The sequence below is a fragment of the Trichomycterus rosablanca genome, chromosome 12 (genome assembly GCF_030014385.1).
Source record: "Trichomycterus rosablanca isolate fTriRos1 chromosome 12, fTriRos1.hap1, whole genome shotgun sequence".
NCBI classification, from domain to species: domain Eukaryota; kingdom Metazoa; phylum Chordata; class Actinopteri; order Siluriformes; family Trichomycteridae; genus Trichomycterus; species Trichomycterus rosablanca.
In genome coordinates, this window is record NC_085999.1 from 31354748 (window position 1) to 31380710 (window position 25963).

Below are 25963 nucleotides of genomic sequence, written 5' to 3' on the forward strand. Positions count from 1 at the left end.
GATTTGTTAAATAAATAAAGAGAGTTACTGGAATTATGGCCAAATAATTTGAACAAACTACTACATGCAGACAACAGGTTCATTTATTATCTTGTTTTTTGTTTTTCATTTCAATAAATGATATCTGCTTTCTGGTCACATTAGTAACGAATGCAAAGCCCATAGGAATTGTTCCAGGTGAACTGTTTCATTCAGGTGTTGTAATGCTTACTAATGACCTAACGCAGGACTAACTGAGGATTTAATAAACAAACACAGAGTAATCATCCACATTTATAAAACTGTTAAATAGTACCTTTATTTAAATATGTTGATTTAGAACATTTCTGCCGTAATTTCCTGTAATGTGTTTCTCTCGGTCTCACTGACTTTGTAAGGCTTTTTGTAAAATATTGTGCTGTTCTTGTGAAACTTGGAGATGTTGATGGTTTTGCTCTGTTTGAGCAGACATGACCATGTGAAACCGAGGCACATCAAAGCAGAGAGACTCTCCCTGTAAAGCTCACTATAAAGCCACGGGTCCTTTTGTCTGCTGTTGCTAGGATTCAAGTCAACTAAAGGAAGGGGTTACGCTAATCACACTCGATACAGTCCCCCAAAGTCCCCCAAATCTTTTACATTTTTACTGTGTTAACGGACCTGTTACGTTACTTACACGCACCAGCAGCTTTTCAGGAAGTTACAGTCTTCACATCAATTCTGTCTGATTATGGTTCTAAACCTTTTGATGTCAGATGTTAAAATATAGAAATAATAATAACAATAATAATAATAACAACAACAACAACAAGAATAATAATAACAATAATAATAATAATAATAATTTCCTCTTTATTTGCCCACAAAAATTTCAAGAAAATCCTTAATATGTATTAAAGACCCGCATTAATTTCCTTTTATGTTTTTCCTTCTAACAAGGCTTTGTTGTAATATATTTTAAGCCAGGATGTTGTTTTTTCAGCTTTAATTAACAGTTAAAGGGTCCAGTTTGGTTAAAAAATCAGTGGTTCATGCAATATTCTAAAATAGGCAAAGCCGAAATAAATGTATAATACATATTAACATACATAAATATTAAAACAGTATTTAAAAAATATTCGTAGGAAATATAAATATAGATATCATGCATCAAATAATTTAAACCTACTTATTAAAACATACATAAAAATCACAGATTCTTAATACACAACGATTAACATGTTTCTTTTGGTTTTGCTTACGGTAGTGTTTATTTATTGTTAAGGTTTGTTTTTATTAACTTTTGAATGTTGATTGATTCGTTCGTTGCTAATTTAAATGATTTGCAACTCAGTTTACGTTTTAAAACGCTACAGCATTGGGTTATATTTTTTTGACATAGTTTGAATAACTGTTTTTACCAGGTTTGATATGAAATTGTAAAAGCTGGACGCTGAACACAAATGCAGTGGTCTATAATGAGCAGGTGTATTTCCATCCCCTCTTCCTTCTAGCTAATTATTCTCAGCCAGTTTTTCCTCCCCGCCTATAGACTCGAATTTCCCTTTCTTTTCTTTTATAATAATTTGCATTCTTAAAGGATAGTCAGCACATAATAATGTTACATGTTTTTATTACAGAAATGTAATACTTTTCTGTAATAAAAACTAATGTTAGTAATGTTACTAATGTTAGTAAATCACATTCACACTAATGTTAGTAAATTAGGATAGAATTTAAAACAGAGTCAGTGCTGTTTTTAATAGTCGGGAATTAAAATAAATAGGCTTTGGGAAGGTAGACAGCTTGCTGGGTGACTTTTTTTTTTTTTACTTTTTACAGATTCCACCTTCTCACCCACTGTTTTTCTGATGGAAGAAGAACAGCGCAGGCGCCACAGCTGAAGATGAGTGCCGCCGGATGCTGGTAAAATTGGTGGAACTAAATCTGCATTTTTTTCAGCACTCTTGCTCCTTTTTAGCTTAACTTTTGACGAATTTATGAAACCGATATTGCTGGCGAACTACTCACATTTGAATATATCAAATACAGCCAGCTTGTAAGAACTCTCTTATATAAAATATCTTACCAGTTTAAACTATTTTCTCTAGAAGAAACATGATGAATGTCACTTCTGGGAGAGTGACTTGATTTAAAAACCGTGGCTATATAAGCTTTTTATTTTTATTTGTTCATTAATAAAATTAAAAAGCAAAATTTTACGGTTATAATAAATGAAACTTGATTTTTGAACATCTGATTTGGAAATGTGAAAATACACAGACATTTAATGTAAAATCATTAAAGTGTTTTATTAACATATTTGTAACTCATTTTTTTCGAGTAACCCATTGCTCATGTAGTACAGGATATAAAACTGCAGTCAGTGAATTTTCATGTCAACAAAGATAATTCTATTGTATTTCGTAATGAAATGGTTAAACTGATGGAAGAAACCAATGCTAGAGAACAAATTACAGTATTATAATAAATGATATAGTGTGAGTATATACATAAATACAAAACACATACAGGAAGTTGAAATTATTTACAAATAAAATGTAAAAATACACTTAAAAGAATAGAAATATGTTTATTTAAGACTAACCTGTCACCAGGATAACCTGTAGGTAAAGATCTATGCCCTTAAACTTGACCAACTATGCAACTACATATTATATGCAATTATATTACGTTTTAAAACGCTATAGCATTGTGATAAAATGTTTTTAACATAGAATGAATAACTGTTTTTTTTTTAAGTTTGATTGTTGTAAAGCTGGACTCGAACACTGAACACAAATGCAGTGGTCTTTAATGAGCAGGTGTATTCCCATACCACCCTTCTTCCAGATTATATAGTGTGAGTATGTACAGAAAATTAAAATTATTTAGTAATAAAATGTGAAAAATACACTTAAAGAATATAAAAATGTTTAACCTGTGACCAGGATAACCTCTAGGTAAAGATTTAAGCCCTTTACCATTAAACCATGATTTATTTAATATATGTAAGTAAGCACAGGTTTAAAATAGTAATCTCTTCCTTTTTCTTATTTATTTATTTGTTTGTTTGGTTTTAGTTCGTTTTTACAAATTAACTTATGACATTTTGTATTTGGAACGTGGTGAAAGCGAATTGTATAATCCAATTTTAGCAATACATGTAGCATAACCTATGCCTAAGACACACCTGTTAAACTGGCTGACCGATTATCTTCCACCTCAGGTGCGCTACACGACGTTCCATATACTTTAGTTTCTCCAAGCAAGCAAAAAAAATACAATTACATGTTATATTGTTTTTTTGAACACCAGAACAGCTATTGAACAGCTATAAAAGTTCCAGTTTGTAACCTCCTGTTAATAAAACTTGTAATATGCTGTGCAGTGGCAGCTGAAGGCTCTTTGGGGACGCATTACGTGCAAGCGCATTAGTTTGCCTGTCTGTACTCATCACATAAGGGCAAAGTGAATTCTGCAAAAGTTCTGCAAAAAGCGCCTTAGAAAAGCTAAACAAAAAGCATTTAACAATTCATTTACTGTGATATTATTCTGCTTTACTGTCTCTCTTTGAAATATTGGAGACTTACACTGACTACTGATCGCAGGGAACACTTATTTACTTTTATTAATGAATGAAGCTTTTCTTCATGGTTTATTATTATGAAAAATTCTGTGACATGAATATTTCGACTGTTTGCGTTTTTAATGAGTATGCGATTAAAAATGCTTGTTCTCTAAAGTTTAACGCGTGCCTTGCGGTCAAGTGTAACACCGCCTCTTCTAATCCAATTACAGAGTTTGTTCTATACACTGGTGATGCCAACATTAAAGCCCGCCCCTGATATATTTAATCACTAGCTACCCAAAAAACTAATTATAAAGCAGTTTCGAACAATTATTTATATAAACGTTTTGTAAATACGTGCAGGTTTGGGATGGTTTTTTTTTGTTTTTTTTTATTATGAATATATATTCATAATATTTGTTCCTATGAATCGACCCAAAATATTTTGCTGCAAAATGCTACAAGATTTAATCTTCTGAATAATAATAATAATAATAATAATAATAATAATAACAATAATAATAATAATAATAATAATAATAATAATAATAATAATAATAATAATAATAATAGAAATCTGACAACAACGTTAAATTGTTAAAAATATATATTCTCTACGTAAGAATAATTTAGTCATGAGCTTAACGGTGTTGCTCTAAATCTTTAACACTGTAAAATGTTTTTAAAAACAAGTGATATAAATAATTTAGTTGTATTCATTGTCAAACGTATGCTCTGCAGAACGCTTTGTAGACATCAATTATGCTTGACGTGTATTATTGTTAAGGATCTAATTATTACATCCCCAAGAAATAAACATAATTCTACGTATTGTTTTTTTCTCTTAATTTCAGCCTGTGTGTTTAATAGCCACAGCAACTGAAGTGTATAATGAACCAGCCTCCTGGTGGTTTTGAAGCAACTATGAATTCGTGGATCAGTTGAGTCCGCACGGTGTATGCTGTATGGCAATGGAGAAACACACAAGGCTGTGGAAAGGGGATAGGTCTAATGAACCACCACTTGACCCCAAAAGTTCACGACACATTGTGTTGTGATGAAGATTGAAAGCAAATACATAACTTTTTAATTTAGACATGACACTTATCTGAAGTATCTCTTACAATTCAGGATACTGACTGATACCACCACACTCAATAGAAAAGTCTACAACAAGTTATTTTAATATTTAACAAACAATTCCAACAATATAATCCTTAAACCAATCTCACAATCTTCGATGATCATTTTATGACCTCAATATAATTTGTATTAAATGTAACCGTAACTTTGTTAATTGTCACTTTATTGTAACTAATAATATATTAAAAAAAACCTCATGAATACCTAATAAGCAAAACAAAATTATATTTTAAAACCAAGATAAAAAAATGAAACATAAATTACATGTCATTTAAATAAAATCATTTACACTTACCAATTTTAAATGTGGCGAATTTTAATAAAATAATGTCAAATATATCTTGACAGTTTTACTAATAACAGTATTAGATTTACACTTAATATATACTAAACACACATCTAGATTTAGGTATCTGCTTTTGTTATTGTCGTTATTACATTAAAAATAGACTGGGTTCTGAAAACGTTAATGAAGTGGTTGTTTGCTTATGTACTTATTTTATTATATATTAAATGTTATAGTAAATTAAGTTAAATGCTAACGACTATAATGTCACTATAGTGACAGAGGAAGGTTATTGCAGTCCAAAATAAACGAACTTAAAAGTTGAAAAATGTAGGGAAGTTAAAACATGAAATGTTTGATTTAGCTATGAAAGCTTTCTTTACACAAATGTAAAGCAACATACAAGATTAATGCATTTATTAAATACTTAACACTGTAAAAACAAAATAAAAAGCTCCCCCCCCCCCCCCCCCCCTCATTTTAAATTTTATACAACGAGCTGTATACCGACAGTCCGTTTGTAAAGGATTTCGTTGTTGATTTGTTTTAATAGTGGCTCTACTATATCTATACACGCATCTGACACCCTGTTCACTCATACCACATTATGAATGTCTTGGGCTTTTAAAAAATCACAACACGCCAATAATTAACTTAATAACCGTTGTAACATAAAAATCAAGACCTTTTGAATGATTTATTGTAACGTTAAAAGCTTTAGACGTCACAAAAAAAAAAAAAAAACTTTTCACAATGGCCGAATAGTAGTGAAGCAGAGTAAACCTGGTATTTGTGAATAGATGTGCCGCCTGTAGGTGTCGGGAGTTTTTCTGCTCTTTGCAGCACTGACATTTCTTGCAGGGTTTGAAGCTGAATCAGAAATGTGATCAACACATGACTGCAGTATGCCTTAAAGCGTTGACGGTACCTGTCACAATATTGAAGCCTTGGTCCAACAATCACTAATGAGGCTCCACTTATACTTAAATGTGGTACTAATATTTATAAATGGGAATAAAAAAATCGTTTGGCCTACATTGATAAAGCTGCAGTATGTGACTTTTAAACTATGTAAACATGCAACAAGTTAAACATGAGAAAAGCTGGTGGTTTAGCATACCAAACAATAAAACAAAAACTATGCCAAATGGACCAAAAGTAGATTAAAGAAAAACGTAATGATTTTTACATTGTACAGTGTAGCTCATTTATGATAAAGAAAACAATATTATGAAACCATGGTTTATAGTTTAAAAAAATGGTATTTCAGGACAAAACATTACTCCACATAAAGCTGTTTTGTATAATGAATTTGTATTAGAAAAAAAACGGCGGCCTATTATGCTAGCCCGACACCACTGAGATCAAGATTTGAATCTCAACTGTGCTATCATCTGGCTGGGCATCTACACAGACACGACTGGCTAAGTTCTGCATTCAGTTGGTGCTAGGAATACTTGGAAGCATATCATTTATTTTATATAATTGATTTTATACTGGACACTTGGATGGCGCAGTGGTCTATCATGCTAGCCAGCCAAGTGTCCACACAGACATAATTGGTTATGTCTATGATGGTTTGGTGACCAGGGTTTTCCTGCCTTGCACCCAGGGTTTCCAGGTGGGACCGGACCCACTGCACGTTTACACATTCAAACAGCACTGAAGTAGGATGTTCATTAAAAATGCTAGCATGGTGACATGTTTACCTTAATTTAACCCAACAGCATTGACTTTATACTTCATATTTCCAAGGTGTTCAGCAGCACAAAATAATATTTTTTGAATAAATGTTCTTATTTTTTTTATAATATTTTTTCTTTACTGATTTCTTAATGCTACTGATTCCATTTTCCTTAAGAATTCTTGAATTAACTTTATTTTTATTATTATTTTTATTTACACTTGGGCTATAATTTAATTAAGACGAAAGCTGAAAAAGATTATTATATGTGATCAAGATTAATTTAGCCAGTTATTTCAGTGAAACATTTGGTCATTTACTATTGCAAATGTCAAGACAAGGGCAAAGGTGGCCTTCCCCTAAGAGCTGAGCCTAATTACACAATTTGTCTTGTGGCTGGGAGAGACCACTGTAAAGTCTCCATTGGGACTACTTCTTCAGAAGGCTGATCCCATCATCACACACCTTCTTTCCGGTTTATAGGTGGGCTCACTGACCCAATTCATTTATCTGTCTTCATATTTATATGATTTATAAAATGATCATGGGCAGTGAAATATTCTAATGTTATTTTTGTCTTTAAATAGTTTGTTTATGAAGGTTCACCATCTTTGGCTAAAACTGTTCCTTGTTTGGGAGGCAAAAGTATTTCTTTGTGACTCAAACGTAATGTGGTACTTTACAAAACTATCTGTTAAAAGGAAAACGTTTCTCATATATAACAAAAGATTATAAGAATTTATTAAATAGGAATTACACAAAGTCTCGTCCTTAAATTTTTTTAAATATGCTGTTGGCACTATAAACTAGGGACATGGTATGACTTAATACTGGATACCAGAACAACATACACACCTGTTTACCTGTTAGAGAACTGGCCCATACTGAGCTTACAACAAAACTGAAATTGTCATTAATTTGTGTCTTTTTTTTTTATAACAAACTTAAATTTAAGGACAACAGGGACAAAGTTCTGGGACAAATCACTATGTGTGACCAATTATTTAAATGAGGGGTATGAAATTGCATCTACAATTAACAGCTTTGATTCAGTCCTGCAAATGTGGTAGAGAATCACTAAACTGAGAAGATATGGTGTTTGGTGTTAGTTCAAAGCACTACAGTGCAGGTATGAAAACGAGCCATCAACAGCACAGAGGGACACTGGCTAGCTCTAGGAAGCTAAGTTATTAGTGGTTCAAAGCCATGTCTAATGGTGGTTTCAAGGTCAGCTGGGAATGAAGAAAGCTGGCAGTGATGTTTAAGAAAATCCAACCACCTGAGTAAAGCTATAACAGTTGGGCACGTGTTCACTGACGCAATTGAGTTTGTTTGGTAGATTCTTCCAAGTAAGCTTATGTGCTTATCCAGCTGGGATTAATGCCCCCTTAAAGAGTAGAGGGGTTCTGGATATTTACGAATCGTAGACTGTAAAATGACAATACACAAATTCAACAGCACTGTTCTGTCTTATATTTCGTGCTATCCACACTGATGTTTCTTTCTCCATCCCTCTCTCTCTCTCTCTCTCTCTCTCTCTCTCTCTCTCTCTCTCTCTCTCTCTCTCTCTCTCTCTCTCTCTCTCTCTCTCTCTCACTCACTCTTGCTGAGTCTATGTGCTTTATGGTGGTCTAGCTGTGCAGGAATGATTTCTTCACACAGAATCCTGACCTTTTTCTCTTTACCCGATGTTACAGCTGCATTTAGAGGCATTACTGTGGTGTGCTTGATAGTTTATTAAAAAGGGTCTTTCACGCCTAAAGCAACCATGTTTGCTTAGCCATTTTGTCACAGTAATCCACAAACTGTACTTCAGCATTACTGTTGTTTATTGTTCAAGAATACTGAGTTTGTATTAACTACATTTTAACAACAGTGTCCTATCTTAGGTTAAGGCAACATTTTGCTATTGGATGCATCACCACATATAAATGCTTTTAAGTAAAACATGTCAAAAAAAAGTTGAGCAGTGAAGTGCTAGTTTTGCCCAGAGATTTTCAGCCGCATGCTTGGCATGCTGAATGGGCCAGGTACGAGGGACTGGCTCCAGCGCTTGTCCGTGGACGACCTTGCTCTCCTCACCCTGAGCTTTGGAAAGCCTCCCAGTCCTGTGGCTCCACATTTGGACAAGCACCAAGTTTGGAGGTTCACAGATGTTGCCGGGAGGCCAGATATTATGTCCAACAGACAAGCAAGATGATTCATATGTTTTTAGTATCAAAGGACCTTTGCTTGTGCTCTTTGGCTGGCTCAAGCCACAATGCAATCTGAGAAGACACAGAGAGGCAGTGAAATGATTTTCATATTAGATGTCAACACATATAACTAAATACTTTGTATGTCACTAAATGTATGGCATTCAGGAATATTTGAAACTTTTTTAATTTTAATAATTTTGCAGACATATCATCTATTAAGTCATCTTATTTGACCACAAATTGGGCAGTACATTTTGAATAAAATAAATGTCTACTTACACTTAAAAAAAAAATATGCACGTTTACTAAAGAGTGTAGCTATTTATGATAAGTCTAATGTGAACATATGAGCACCTTACAACATTTCATAGGACAGCTAAATATCTAAAATGGTTTTACTTTAAAAACAGCCTCCTGGGTTAATTAGAACTGTGTTTAGGGATTTATGTGCAGAATAACAGAAAACAACCCGACGATTTATAATATCATTTAGCTCATGCCCTAAGAAAATGTAAACACACCTTAGAAATAATGCATTAGGATAACGACATAATTTGAATTACTGAATTCATAAAACGGTGCGTGTTTTCTTTAGGTGAAGCACCCATCCACCTTTAATAATTTTTTAGAAATATCATTTAACCAATTACTTAGCAAGCACGCCATTTGTTTATTGGTTTATTGGTAATTAATACGAACAGCCTTTTTCAAAAACAAAATAAAAAAAGAACTACAGTAGCCTGTATGATTTCTATGCTGAATAAACCTATAGAGCATGTTCAGCATCACCTTATGAAGAGTTTTGTAAACTGCTGTTTTGTAAACTGCTGTCTTTGATTGGTTAAAGAAAGAGAAAGTGACTCATAGGTAAGAAATAAAGCAATACAAATGTTTAGAAAGGATCAACAGTGAAACAAATGCAGTTCACATCCTAGGACAGGGTTTATAAATGCACATCTCTGCTTCAAATCGAATATTTTCTCTTAATACTTCCACTACATTTTCAGTTAAATTACAGACATTATTTATCCGTTTATTCAAAAAACAAGCTGTCTATACTTACAGTGTGTGTAGGTGGAAATGATGTTCATTCTTTTTCTCGATAACGATCAGAGAGAGGTAACATGTAAGCGATAGCTGCAACTGGATCTGCTTTTCTCATTTATTTGGGAAACTTAGGGATAGCAGGCAGGTAGGGTGCTTGGAAGAGTTTGGCAGACTGCCTGGATTAAGAAACGAGTGCCCAGTCTTGTCGGGTTTGCCTTTACCGCACAGCTACTGCGATACAACTTTAAATATCTTGAATAAATAGCGCATTTTATAGGTCGTGTTTAGAAATAATAAAAAAAAAAATGGAAGCAGGTGCTGAACATTTTTTTTTCCTTTGGAAATATTAACGAGTATTATGCAGGCAGATTCAGGCCAGGTAGCTGTTTGGTTAATGCAAAATGTAAAAAAACAGCAATAATCTAATTTTATCTGTTGAACTTTGGGTAACATTGGGTTTCGGAAATCTTTAAAAAACCTTATTGAAACTGCATACTGAAAGGGAAATATCGATGCACGACATCAAGTTCAATTTTCCCCAGAGACTATAAACTAGATTTTTAGGGGCCCCTCCATCACCACAATGTAATAAGTATTTTTCTCAGCTCCAAGCTTACATAAAAAGGCCACACACAAAAATTAATACAACAACAACAACAATAATAATAATCATAATAATAATAATAATACAAAAAATGCTAACGTAAGGCAACAGCAATACAACAGAACTTATGACCAAAACAAATAGTAAATAAATAGTAAATAGTGATTATGAACGTATGGCAAAAGTTCAGGAACTTTAGAAAATAAAGACAAATAAATTTCATTAAATTAAAATTGCTTGGCTTAGGTTCCAACAATAATATAAATAGATAGCATATTTGTGTGCTAAAGTCAGTATTTGTTCATATTTCAGGATTCATTCATTTAAAGTCTTTTTTTTTAATCACCGCTTTATTCTGGTCAGGGTCGCGGTGGGTCTGATTCATTGGGCGAAACGCAGAAAACATCTCAGACCGGTCGCCAGTCCATCACATGGCACACAGACACACTACAGTTGGCCTGACTGCATGTCTTAAACCTGTGGTAGGAAAACGGAACACCCGAAGGGGACAGACGCAGCCACAGGGAGAACATGCCAACTCTACACATAGGGAACCCTAATCGAACCCAGACCCTTCTTGTTGTGATGCGACAGTGCTACCCACTGCACCACCCTGCCGCACTATTTGAAGATTCGCAAAATAAAATAAAAAAATAATTAACAATTTTATTAAATTATTTATTCCATTTTAGTTTAATCCATGTAATTGCTTCATTAAGACAGATAATCTTGGACCAATGACATTATTGTAGGGAATGTCTGTGGGGAAGGAGGGGACCTCATCCCGTTTATACTCCGATAATAAGTCTTGAAGGTTCTCCCCCTGTATAAATACACGTAATCCAAATTTTTGCGTTTGTTTAAATAGTTTTTAAAGTTTGCCACTGCAAGTTTAAAGTTTGCTATTCCAAAGGCTATGTTGTGTACATTTTTGCGCAGTTGCACAACTGTTGATTAGCAGTTTCAATTCTAATTCTTCTTGGAAAACAATGCAAAAGCGCAAACGTCTTGTACACTTTGAGTCCATGGTAAATGCAACGTGAACATGGTGATGTGAAATGGGACCAGAGTGCAGTAAAAACGGGCTCCTCTGGTGCGATTATTCTGTCTAATAAAGGCGAGATGGGGCGAGATCTGGCTGCGTCTCCACAGTCCCTACAGCTTTGTCTTTTCACAAGTGGCGTCTGCAAGTCTGACTCTCGGAGTTACTGATTTGCAGGCTGCATGTTAAGGTGGCCCATGTAAGTGATTTCCACGGGCAGGAGAGCAAATCGTCGACAAAGGAGCAGCTTTTCGATTCAACGGCGTCGTTAGGACAACCGAGAAGTATTCCTCAGATAATCAGCTTCACTTCAAAGCGTCTCCCATTCATCTGCGACTGCTTGAGCTCTTTTATAAAGTTCCCCTTTTTTCACTCCGAGGGGACCGTGTCTTTGATTATTTTTCATCGTGTTTATTTTTCCCCATTCACTGGACACTTGTTTTAAATAAATAAAAAGATCACTCTTTCTCTTGGCCCATAGCAGTTTGAACACAAAAGATGGGTTGCGCGACGACGCTTGTTTCAAATTAAACCTGAATGTACCCTTGGGATTTAAAGGGGTTTGGGAACAGAATATGAAAGAGGTTCTGGTAAAATACAAACAGACTTGCGCTAACGTGGCATGAAACTAAGGTCAGTGCAACTGTATCTTAATAGAGGGTCTCGAATTAAGTCGGACGGTGGGACCAGAGAGTCAAAAATTGGGAGGGATTATTTTTAAAGTGCCCTTGAACTTGGCAGAATTTGGGATACACCTGCGTATATGCCCAGGATGTGAGTTCTGTGTTTGGTATGCTGTATTTGACTATGACACAATTTTTCTAACGGTCAAAAGGGTACAAATTTAGATATGATAGTCACAAGGCGAACTACACCTACCGAGTTTGCTGTTTCATTAACCGTCGTATTTTAACATGCTAACCATAACTGTAGGCAGTAAAGATTGGGGTGGAGTGAATTAAAAATGTTAGGGGTGTGTCTATAACGTGACTGAAAGAAATGTAAACAAACAAGCTCAGCTCAATGTTTTGAATGGTTTTCCCAGGTTTATGATGCACGTATGCTATTTTTCATGATTATTATATAAAAAAAATAATTGTAACATTGCTGTTTCTACTGTGTTCTCCAGACATGTAATTTATTATAGTTAAACTGTTGATCAGTGCACTTTTAAGGTGACAAACTCTTTCAATCTGCAAGCATGCATTCTATCTTAAAGGTAATTTGATGATTTGACAATAAATAATAAAACACGTCAGGATTAACACACTCCAAGTGTGCTCAGGGTAGAATTTGCTTTGCTGTCTCATACGGAAAATATTAAAAACTTTGCTTTTCAGTCAATCTCCTTATAGAAATCCTAAGGCATCAGGAAATGAGTCAAAGCGACAAAGGCTTTTCGCTGTGATGTCGAACTCGCTTTGAAGTGGTGCAGGACTGGAGTTGCTCAATTCGCATTCTGTAGTGTGTACAGGGGGCACTTTGAAAGTGTGCTGGCGCGTTTTAATGCAGGAAATAAGTGTGTGTGTGTGTGTGTGTGTTAGAATCTTGCATTGCGAATATGACCCTCTCTTTATTGTCAGACCTCTTTTATGCTTTAGATTTCCCATGACTGATGTGTGTGTGTTGGCGACTGTGTTGACCTTTTTATTAAAAAACACAAGCAGCCAGTTATTAGCTTTCCAATAATAATAATTGCAGCAGAAGCAAACCCTTTAAAACTGAAGGTTCAAAAAGACTATTGTTATGTGTTATTTTATTTAAGCTCATAAATTTAGACATATCAGTTTCATCACAAACATCAAAAAATCTCACTTTTTTTAAAGTTTTTTCTCAGTTCAATTAACAGCACCATGCACCGCAATAAAAACACAAACACTACACAGGACATGCGAGGGACTCTTCACATTATACTGTCTATTCAAGTAAAACATTTTTACACAATAAAAACACTACATTTTACCAAAAAATAATCATATTATTCTTTGGTGTATCAGTAAGTTCAGACCAAACATTAATATCAGCAAATAAATTATTTTGTACAAAACAGACATTAGCACAACATTCAAATACATCAACACTTTTTTGTACAAATGCTTCAGGGATATGCCTCTCATCTTTACATTATTTAGGATCAGAGAGGACATATTCGTACTCTTAAATTAGAGTTACATCGGCTTTTTGCATAAAATACATTTTAAATAGTCCTTAAATATCACAAAAATCGCCTCAATCACGTTTATTGTATAAATTTTAACAAGTACTTAAAATGAATCGTTTCCTCGTAATACTAAAATGATACAACTTATAGGCAAGGCTACTTAAAATGTTTTTCAATGCAAAACACTGGGAATGTTAAAATACAGAATCACACAAGTACAGACATTTGCCATCAGTCAATTACTGTGAATGACCTCTGGGGAGAAACATAACCTATAGAAAACTGTCCGTTCATTGAAAGAAACACATCAATCTCCAGTTATTGTTTCATATGAACAATGCCAGTGTCACTTAAAGGGATAGATATGACTTAATTAAGTCAGTGGACTTTTATGGGGCCAACATTTTAGAAAGGTGGGTACGAAATTCTGTTACGTTGGTACCTATCTTGATCATGATTTTCCAACAGGCCTATATAGCTGTAGTAAACGTCAGTCGTTAAAATAATGTTCAGAACCGACTTTTAGGTGCAATTGTCTAACTAAAAAAGACTTCTGACCGAAACGTAACAGTGTATTGAGAACAAACGCACTATGTTGTCTTAAAGGCAGTAGATAAAGGTATTAATGGCACCTGCCTTTCAAAAACTGACATCAGCGGCGCTGTTGCGTGTTTTTTCGCACTCGTTTATGGGTAGCATATGATATTACACATGCATACAAACGATATGGGGGCTGACAAATTTATCTCTTGTGCTTCAGAGCATTGTCCTTGGGTCAGAATGTCTAAAAGAGTCCTCGTCGTCTGAGTCGGAGGTTGGCATGTCGCTGGAGGGGGTGTGAAGATTGTTAGGGACAGCACTGCCCTGGCACACGTACCACTCGTTGAGGTTGGTGACCTGTGGTGAGAGGTTGGTTGTTCGGGTCCGCTGCGTTTCTGTGGAAGGTACAAGCGCATCACCGAGCGCCGCAGAAGAGGAATGATAAGCAGTGGCAGAACTAGCTGAGGGAGGCGGAGGAGACTTGCAGTGCACCTTCATGTGTTTGCGGAGAGAACTTGGGTGTGTGTAGGACTTGTCACATCCGCGCACTTTGCAATAGTACGGCTTATCGCTCGTGTGTACGTGAGAATGCTTCTTCCTGTCACTGCTGTTGGCGAATTTTCGATCACAACCGTCAAACTCACATTTGAAGGGCTTCTCACCTGAAAGCATGAAATAGAACATATACATCACGTCATGCCACAATCTACACAATCACTGAAATGTTTGTTGTCTTGCAAACTGCAACCATAAAATCAGTTGGAACAGCGGCACAGCTGGTTGCACAGCAAAATTGGTCCTAGGGACCTGGTTTAAATCCTTATATTTAATGACTGTCTCTAAAAACTTCATCATGTGGGTTTACTCTGGATATACTGTATGTTTTTCCACCCATCTACCAAAACATGCAGAAGGTGGATCAGGTACTCCAAATCCCACCCACCCCTACGTTTGCTCAGTGTCCCCAGGTGGCGCAAGACCCAATGCAGTCTTGACCAGGATAATACAGCTGATAAAAGGACGAAGACATTTGTTCTAAGCAGCATGGGTCTAATAAATATATTTTCAATGCGAATGGCTCACCACAGCTCATCTCAAACAAACAACCCATTTTAACAGTACATACTGCAGCTTTAAACCTTTAGTAATTAGTAATATTTGTTAGGAGGACAATTATTTATTTTGATTTTCTTCTAGTTTGACATTATTTCTCCTTGAGAAACCTTATAATAATTTCAAAACATCATTAGAACCCCAACAGCACTTTTAAGGTCCGTTAAGAATTTCCCAAAAGAACAAACCATTTAGGATAATGGCCTTATATGATTAAACCCTTTTATAAGAACATTCTAAATGCGGTCTGAGATAGCTGTCTATTTGATATATAAAGTTTAATAACTTTACTGTATATGCAAATACAAATGCTGTAGTAGCCAGTTTCTGTAGCAGCCCCACACGTGCTACTTTAAAGCAATTTTATCTGCACTGCTACCCTGTGTGGAACAATATAATTGTTGTATTGGAGATAATGAACAACATGGGTTTGCCATGTGTGTTTTTGGTACTGTTTCTTTGGTTGTAAGTAGTATTTAATGAACATTACTCAAATTTCAGTTTACACTGAGTAAAGCATGAATTTAACTTAAGTGGCAAACATTTTTCATAAACAAACAGCAAATTAAAGTCAGTGTTTGTGCATTCAGCAATAAGAAGTCAGTGGGTCTGACATAGTGAAATCGTCATAGCACGTGTTCCGAGTATGGCGAGTCTTAAAGACTATGTAGCTATAGCCCAAACTAACCCCTATCTATTTACTGTATGATTTGCTTATAGCTATTGTGAAATGTTATTACGAACATTCAGAAAAACAGCGAACCCAATAAAGAAGCACGGCAAATTAACAATAAAATAGTTTGTTGACAGACATGGTCTACGACTGGCTAAAAACCCCGACTGACGAACAGTCATAATTAAAGGCTACATTTTTCTTACTATACAGCCTACACGAATAAAGCATGGCTACTGTGTGTCTACACCTGGGCTACTATGTGGCTACATCATGGTTGCCCTGCTTTCTTCACTACTATGGCATAACTGCATAACTGCTTTTGACATACAGCTTAATTTATATTCTTATAAAATCTTAACACAGTTACTCAGGCTGTAGGGTGTACTGCACTCCGCACATCACATGGAGCAATAACTTTAATTAAATGGGTCTATTTAAAAATACCAGCTGTCCAGAAATTTATATCTTTTTCATTAATTCATAGGCTACAGTAGGTCTATAAACACAATGCTATTGTTCACGTCACCTATCACTTTGGCTCTACAACTTCGATTAGTGTTTAAGCAGAAAGTGTTTACTGGATGGTATTAGTAATCGTGTAAGTACAGTATATTTTAGTTTTAACAACGACTAACCTGTGTGAGTCCTCTTGTGAATCTTCAGGTTTTCCGAGCGGGCGAAGACTTTTCCACAGCCAGGAAAGGGGCAAGGAAACGGTTTCTCTCCGGTGTGTACTCGAATATGATTGATCAGTTTGTACTTTGCCTTAAACGCTTTGCCCTCGCGGGGACATTCCTCCCAAAAGCAGATATGGTTGCTCTGCTCAGTTCCGCCAACGTGCTCCACTGTGACGTGGTTTACCAGTTCGTGCATGGTGCTAAAAGTTTTCGAGCATGGTTTCTTGGACGTTTGCTCCTGGTCAATCCATTTGCAGATGAGCTCTTGTTTGATGGGCTGCCTCATGTACCTCAAAAACGCTCCCGTTGCTCCATGAGGGGCTGAAGCTAGGTTCACATTTAAGTTCATGGAGTTGTAGCCGTGTATAGAAGATGGCCCATAGTGTTCGGGCCTGTGTCCGAAGTGCTCTGGTCTGCCGTAAATGTCCCCTGGTAGACCCAGTCGCATCTGTCCGTTAAGAGCATGGTGGTGGGTACCTGGGGCCGTCTGTTCATGAAGTCCCGTGAAAAGTGGATGGGCACCACCTTCCGTGTGCCCGTAAGCACCTGTTGGGGAAATGAACATGCCATGGTGATGAGGGGAGGAGGCGGAACTATGCTGGTCGCCAAGTGCATGCATAGCAGAGGCTGAGAGTTCTCTCCTGAGGATGAAGTCCCTGCTGCTTGCGTAGCCTGAGTGGGGGTGAGCCACGGGGAAACCAACTGTGGTCTGAGAAGACGGAAAAGATGCCGCGGTCTGGGCTTCGGGATGGCTTTGAATGTGCTGCGATGGGCTAAGTTTGAGAGCATTTGTCTGTGCCATGTGCTCTGGTCCAAATGGAGTGAGAGCCACTCCAGGGTCGTTGCCCATCTCCCCAGGGTGGAAGTGGGCATGGTGGGAGTGAGGGTGATGCCCCCCTATTCCCGGGAAGCCTGTCATATTCTGATGAGGAAGGGGTTGAGTCGCTGCCAAATCCGCTATTCTTATCGCCGAATTCCTCTTGCTCAAAAGCTCCATAACTATACCGTCATGTCCACATTCGCTACTGTTTTTTACCCATCGCAGGCATTATAACACATTAAAATACATGTATATAGCGGTCTATAACTTCTTTTGTCCGGCCTCTAACTCTGCTTGCTCCTTTTCCCACTCTGTCCTCAAGCGATTGGCAGAACCTACAACAGTTGGAGGACACAGTGGGGAATACAGTTTAGAAATGGCACTGCGGGTATTGGACAGATTTCGGTGACTGGCAGTTAAGGGAGCGAAGCGATTGGCTGTCTTTCAGCGCGCAGTCTCAGCGGGGTTCCGCCCCCTCACTCCCTTCACCACCGCAGACTCCAAAAAGTTGCGCTCACAAAGTTAGAGGCGAATCTGTGATTACGGCGCTGTTTACCAGGACAAACGCACGTGAACAGAAAATACTGTGTAAACAAACACGGATCAGCTCGATATCCTCAAAATACAGAGTCAGGAAGGTGTTTCAATCAACATACGTTTCCTTAATGAATAGGTAAACTTGAAATAAGTGGAAAAACAACTGACAGTGTCAAGACGTAAGCTCTGGTATAAGTTATAGTGTTTATTAAAATGCATTTTCAGTTTTTATTAATGCAGACTTAGATCCCTCAATTAATTGGAAAACCGGCAAATAACTGTATATTGTATAATATATACAATGTATTTACTTTTAAATAAAGTGTATTCTTATAACTTAATTTCATGTAACATTTGCAACACATCATTAATATAATCAATATGTTATTTCATTATAACAGGAAGAGTGATTTTATGGAAATTAAATGAGCAACCAAACTAGAAAACAAACACAGCAAATAATACCAAACGCAACATGAAAGAGCAATCAATAAAACGCTATTAAAAGGATTATGTTATAGGATTTTTAAATGTTATTTAAATAAATATTTGATATTTATTGACATATTTTTTAATCATCTGAGGATGTATAATGTGTATTACATTTTTGTTTTGTTTTCCAGGGCAGTAAATTACATTTCCAAATATCGCGTCCACTCTGTTTGTTAAACTTCATGACTTTATGAAGTCCACGCCCTTTTAAAAGTTCCTTTTGAACACAACAGGGCTCTGTCATCATTCTAGTGTCTCTTGATTTAAAATATTTTTTAAAAAGAATTTTAAAGCAGTGTCATAGAACATTGGCAAAATACAGGTAGGATGAGGCTTATTTCTGTATAAAAAGTCTGTAAAAATGTCTATGTTAAAGTGTAGGCTTCTACAAAGAATAACACATTTGACGTATTGTTACTATTATTCTAAAATAAATAAAAAATGTTAAAGTTTAATATTAAATTTTATCTCTCTCTAATAACAGTATTATCAAGTTTCCAGTTGCCCATTTTGTTTTCGGAGTGTCTCCGTCTTTCCCTTTTGTGTAAACCTGCGGTCATGTCTGTGGCAAAATAAATAAATTAATAACTAAATTTATGTAAAGATTAATTTTACCATGTACACCACGTGCGTTATTTCAGCCCTCGTTACTTTTTGGACAAAAGGACACCGTTTGCTATTTTATCCTTATTAAAACTGTTCAATAGAGTGGTTTTGTTTTAATGAGGACATTCCTTACATAATGTGTTTAAGGGGCGACATATATGGTTTTTACAGGTCGGAGGTCAAACACCATTGAAAAACCTCAAGGTTACAGAAAGTTTCCAACAATGTGTTAACATATTGAGGACGTCAAATCGGTGACAAATATCCCGTTGGGTCGCTTAAAGGCGCTTGGTCGTATTAAAAGCAGATATTGTCATGTATTCTGTTGGCTTAGCACAGTGATGTGTGTGGTTATGGGGAACTGTACATCGCAGCCCAATAAACATCAATAAAGACGTTTATTTTATGGTATTTAACGGCCTCATGTCTGTTTTACACTAACACCTTTATACCCAGATATTTTATTTATTTATTTATTTGTTTGTTTATTTAAATATTTAATTATTTATTAATAATATATTTTTTTATTTCTTTAAATGTGTGGTTTGTCATTTTAAACTAAACTATACTAAACTATTTTCCCTGTAACGACAGGATCATAAACTACGGTTCGATGCCCCGGGCCGAGTACGTCGCCGCTCTTTATTAATTCTTTTTATTTTTTTCCCCTCGTACGGAAGGGGGAAAGGTTTTCAGGTTTTCTTGAGAAATAAAGAACTTCTTAAAGGGGTCGGCAGACGTGACTTTGAACTTGGATCAGATCTTGTGTTTCCTGCGGAGAGGCTAGAAGAATAGTCTACAACGTTTAAGCTGCAAGGCTTTCAGCTGAAGTGAACAGAATCTCAGTTTTACACTCCTTCAGCACCTTGTTATTTGCCGTTTAAAGCAAGAGGGGAAAAGATTAAGTTTGCATTATGTTGGAATAGAGCTGTAAGGAATACGAGGTCGATAAAAGTGTAAGTAAAGATAACTTTTGCTGTTTTCTGTGCTGGAGTTTTTATAAAAAAAATACAATAATTGCCTAAATTATTCACTTAACTGATCAAAAACGTTGGAAACTTTGTAAGTGGTATTATTTAGAAAATGATCAGTTGCAGTTGCAAGATTTATGAAGTGATACATTTTATGACGCCATACAATTGTGACAATAAATCTGAAGTAAAACCTGACAGCTGCATAATTTTATAAATAATTTTTGCAAGGGTGTTGCGTCTTGTATAAAAATACGTTTATATATGTCACAAGTATTTTAATATGCCATGCTACCAAACAAAATTTTATGCCCGTAATAAATTGATTTACACTAGAGCAGGTCGATAATGCAACCACGTCTGTGATTTTAGTTTTTTATTGCTGCCTGTAATAAAATAAGACCAAGGTTAGCTATTGACCTATACTTAAAACACAGTAATTACAAGAGACCCTGATTAAAAATCACAACTTGTCCTGTTTAATCTATATTTTGTATTGTCTTTAAAAACTCGGAGGACCTTGTGTACTGTTAACAGTACTGCCAGTCCAAGAGGCCTCTTCCAAACTAGGTGTTTAATTCAACGTTGTGACTGTTACTGTGCGGGTACATGGTTGTATTAAGAAAAAAAACACTACCCACCTATAGTGTTACGGCCTACTGATCTTGTACTTTACTGAATGCTGGATTACAGTTTTGTGCTACGCATTAATTAGATTTACCTACAAACCTAAAGCCTACAGGCTTAGCTTAAATAAAAAAAAATAAAAAAAAACATCAAACCATTTAACATCCCAGAGTAGTAGCTTGTGTGCAGTCTATGGACAATAATACAGTATAAAACACAAGCTTCTGGGCATCTATACAAAGTCGTAAACGTTATCATAAACGATTAGGGCTTTTGTTGCTTTGCTTTCCGTGCATCTCCAGAAAAAGCTCTCCAAAAAAAGTAGGCGGTAATTGTCAGTGGAAAATGGCGATCGACTATTAGTCGCCGAATGGGCGCGTACTATTGGAGAGACCTGTGGGATTGATGAGGCGAGGCAGCCAATGAGACAGCGCCAAATGAGTGACCGGGCTCCAGTTAAAGGGGGCGTAAGAGGAGGTAGTGCCAGTCCACTGAGAAAGAGAGACCCTTCGAGATAAACACAGCCAAGCGAGAGAGATAAACATCCCGATACGAGATGCATCAAGAACGCGGGGCGCGTTTAAAGAAGACACAGTAAGATTATCTTTTTTCCCCAAATAATTTGAACGGGAAAACGCGAAGGAACCTTTTTTTTCTTTTAACTGGAATTTTAAATAAGTTATAAAGAAGAAATAAATACGAGCAGAGCAAGAAGAGCTTTTTCCCTGTGAGAGGATCAGCGCCTACAAGTTTCACCTCATGCCGTGTTTTCCAATCTGGAAGTTAACACTTCCCTAGCTAACTGCATTTCTGTCTTGTTTATTTTGCGCTGCTTTGTAATAGACTTTCTTGAGTATATTTTCCTTTATCAAGTGTAAAATAATGTTACTGGACGCTGGTCATCAGTTCCCTGGCTTGGGAGTGGGAACATTTGCAAGGCATCACACGGCGGGCGACATGCAGGACAGGGACTTGAGTTTGGCGCAGAACAGCTTCGTTGACTCGGCGCACATGGGCGCTTTTAAACTGAACCACGATCTTTCCCCTGGACAGAGCTCTGCTTTTACCTCGCAAGCACCAGCTTACCCCGCCGCGGCACTGGGTGCACACGCTGCCCATGTCACTTCGTACGCGAGTTCGCCGTTCAACTCAACGCGGGACTTTCTTTTTCGTAGCCGAGGTTTTGGAGAATCTCCCCCGTCGAGCGGCCAGCATGCAATCTTCGGCCCCACTGCGGGGTCCCTGCACCATTCCCACGCAGACAGCCAAGGCCACCTTTTATTCCCGGGTATCCACGACCAGCACGGCTCTCATGGATCTCCAAACGTGCTCAACAGCCAAATGAGACTTGGACTACCGGGCGAGGTGTTTGGGCGATCAGAGCAGTACCATCAAGTCTCGAGCCCACGGACCGACCCTTACTCAGCAGCACAACTCCACAACCAGTATGGCTCCATGAATATGAACATGGGGATGAACATGACAGCGCATCACCACCACCCAGGTGCCTTCTTTCGCTACATGCGGCAGCAGTGTATCAAGCAAGAGCTCATCTGCAAGTGGATCGACCCCGAACAACTCAGCAACCCCAAGAAAAGTTGCAATAAAACTTTTAGCACGATGCACGAGCTGGTCACGCACGTCTCGGTCGAGCACGTCGGAGGACCAGAGCAGAGCAACCACATCTGCTTTTGGGAAGATTGTCCACGGGAAAGCAAACCCTTTAAAGCTAAATATAAATTAGTGAATCACATTCGCGTGCACACAGGAGAAAAACCTTTCCCGTGCCCGTTCCCTGGTTGTGGCAAAGTCTTTGCGCGGTCAGAGAACCTGAAGATTCACAAAAGAACACATACAGGTAATTATGATTCATTAATATATGCTTTAGGTTATGTTTAGTCGTGCTGCTGTAAAATATTTGCATAGTGGTTTTCAGGTTAAGTATAAAAAAGTATTTCTAAAGATAATGCTACCTCTAAGTATATACATACGATTTATATATGTAATAAAAAATGGAAATGTGTCTATTTGTTGCTTCAACCAAACGAGTGTTTTAACGCCAAGAAGCAAATACAACCAGTCTCGTTATGCTTCAACGTGTTGTATTTCAGCATCGTTCTAAATTATGTAACAATCTATCTAAAGGTTTTTGTGGTTCGTAAACTTTAAATGGGTCAAAGCCTCCTGTCCTGTTAACGCATCGTGTGCGTAATTTTTCTTCTCATCTCTGTACGTCAAGCATTTACAATTGAGTTTGACTGAATTGACTGAGCTATTCTTGTTTCTCTTATAGTAATTCATTGATTTTTTTGCATAATTTATTCAGGATTTCCCACTTTACAGGAATATTTGTATGCGTACTGTTAGTCGATATCTCAGAGAGGGAATCACTGTTATTTGGCACATTTTCTAGTTAAAATCCACTATTCATTTGGCGACTTTTAATTGAATGTCATATACTGTTTCTCTCTCTTTTTTCCTGTTCTAAAATACTTACTATACTCTTATTTATTGGTCAGGTTATTTATAGCAAGTGACATTATTTTTAATTACGTTATTTAGATTATTATTAAAATAAAAAATTGAATTAGTTGATTTAAGTGTACTTTATACTAAATAAAAAATATAACAAAATATTATTTGTTCATTTTTCTAGTCGACTTGGGAGAGCAGCTAAGCGTCCATATTCACGATTTACAAAATCGCTTGTCTAGTGTATTTTATGATTTGCCGACATTTAATGACAAATTTGGTTTGTCAAAGATGCCAGCGAACATTACTTATAACGTGCATGCTTAACATTATTTTAATGTATTTTTTCAGGTGAGAAGCCATTCCAATGTGAGTTTGAAGGCTGCGACAGACGGTTCGCAAACAGCAGTGATAGGAAAAAGCATATGCATGTGCATACTTCAGACAAACCCTATCTCTGCAAAATGTGCGACAAGTCCTACACCCATCCCAGCTCTCTCCGAAAGCACATGAAGGTAATTATTTCTACTGGTAAAATTAAGAGTAATGTTTAGTTGTTATTGATTCCACTGTTTATTTTGCATTGCGCAATTCAGCACACAGTTGACAGTTGTTTGCACGTTTTCGCTTTTTAATGTGTCTTTAAATGCGTTATGTGTTTCTTTTTTAGGTCCATGAATCCTCCCCGCAAGGGAACGACTCGTCTCCGGCAGCCAGCTCTGGGTACGAGTCCTCAACGCCCCCTGGGCTGGTGTCGCCCTCCACCGAGACCCAGAGCAACACCAATCTGTCGCCCTCGTCCGGCGTGCACAGCTCAAACGCACACAGCGGCCTGACGTCTAACTTCAGTGAGTGGTATGTTTAGGTCCACCAAGAAGCATTTCGTATACACATTGCTTCAGTAAAAACTGGAGTCTAAATGGGACTTGTACAGCTATTAGGCTTAGGCCAAAATCTTGGGAGCGATCCTCATCATCCGAAGAAACGTGCAAAAAGGCACTCAATACTTTGTAAATATTATGCGCCCTTTTCCCAATGGTTGTAATAGATTTTGTCAGTTTTTTTGGTGTATAGATGTCGCTTCATTGGTAGCTATTTCTCTATAGGGACTTGTTAGTGCACATATTCTGATAAAAAGTTGTATAATGGTCATAAATATTGTCATTAAGGCATATCTCATTAGGGCAAACTGATTGTACCTTAAACATTTATTAACTGGTAAAAGTCAACACTTTACAAAGACGGACACTATTTGCTTGTGAATGTAAATTTTCGTTTGCTGGGCTTAACTTGTGATGTTTTTGTGCTTTGCAAGTTGAAATTGTGAATATATTTGGAAGATGTGAGGAAAATCAACGTGCCGTTAAATTTTCTGTAACCACACCCTTCCTTTTGTAAATATCGACTGGCATATTTATCCATTTGTAATTAAATTAAGGTATTTACTTGCTACAGATGAAACAATATTTATAAAGAATGTTTCTTTACTATAAATATGTACAATTATAAGCTGAACTGGGGCTAATGTTTTATGTGTTTTTGTTCAAGTTTAAGAGGTGTTTCTCCCTTATTGTGATAAAAAAAATACTGCACACAGTTATAATAAAATGTGGTCCAAGTGTTAAAAGTGTTATTCGTTCTTGTACTCTCTTTTTGTGCTCTTTGTGGTTTTCCACTGCAAATAATTATTGTTTGGTTTACACGCAGAGGATGCTACGAACTAATACCCGTTCTCAATGCATTTTGTCTTTTTAAGTGTTATAATTGACTTTTAATTTTAAATTTGTGATTTACATATTTCCTCCATTTTGTAATCCGTCTTCATTAGCCAAAACAAATGTCTATAGCTGTTTAAGGTTTATTTAGTGGTGTATATCTGTTTACTTTATTTCACTGCATAAAATGTGTTATGTGTTAAAGCTTCTGCAGATGTCAGTCCCCGCAAGTTTGTGCTTGCTGTAGAATACTGAACAATCTCCATTACTAATTTAAGTAGTCAGATGAATCTTTTTTTTTTTTTTTTTTTGTAAGAATTGTGTTATTTACAAGATAGAATTGTCATTTACAATATATTTAGCACTAGCTTGGGTTCTGCATACGCCTTTTACAGATCCCCGTTTGACCATAGTAAACAAATAGATGTTTGGCTTTGTAAATGGTTACTCAGGAGAGTCAAAATGTGTACGCAGTTGTGCTCACAGTTATTTTTAAGTAATAACAGATAACCGATAAAATAGATAAGCATCCTAGGTTATTTATTGCACTTTCACACAATTTCTGAATATTCATCAAATATTAATGTAAAAGTTAAAAAGTTAAGTACATGTACAGCTGAAATTAGCAAATGAGGAAAACGTACAATTTTAATGCAAAAAAAAGCTATAGTTTTAAAATACACCTCTGGAAACTGAAATGGTAATTATACATTTTTTAGCATTATATTTTGTAATATTTAATACCTAGTAAGTATTTTGGGTCTATATAAAATCATTAGCCTAATATTCGTCAAATATGCGGGTTTAAATGTTCGAGAAGCATCATTTTATACAAAAATAAGGATGTTCCCAAAACAAATGCAAAAATTGTCCAGAGAAGTGACACCTTTGTCAATGAAGACCCTGCACCACCCTGATTTACGATCATATCCTGACTACAGAAGTCTATAGGTTGACTGTAAGTACAGTTACGGTCTTCTTGACTGGACCATGAGTGGACATCTAAGGGTTGGGTCATGTGAC

The 25963-nt window shown here is 36.5% G+C and overlaps 2 protein-coding genes across 2 annotated transcripts; one reads left to right on the forward strand and one right to left on the reverse strand.

The window, feature by feature from the left end:
* Window positions 1-14450: 14450 nt before the first annotated feature.
* Window positions 14451-17789, reverse strand: zic5 (zic family member 5 (odd-paired homolog, Drosophila)). The gene is made up of 2 exons (XM_063005907.1): window positions 16659-17789; window positions 14451-14896 (listed from the first exon to the last, which is right to left on the reverse strand). Exons 1-2 carry the CDS (start codon window positions 17695-17697, stop codon window positions 14451-14453), a joined length of 1485 nt encoding a protein of 494 aa, XP_062861977.1. The 5' UTR covers window positions 17698-17789.
* Window positions 17790-21635: 3846 nt separating this feature from the next.
* Window positions 21636-24832, forward strand: zic2a (zic family member 2 (odd-paired homolog, Drosophila), a). The gene is made up of 3 exons (XM_063005777.1): window positions 21636-22611; window positions 23577-23740; window positions 23896-24832. Exons 1-3 carry the CDS (start codon window positions 21636-21638, stop codon window positions 24088-24090), a joined length of 1335 nt encoding a protein of 444 aa, XP_062861847.1. The 3' UTR covers window positions 24091-24832.
* Window positions 24833-25963: the final 1131 nt, after the last annotated feature.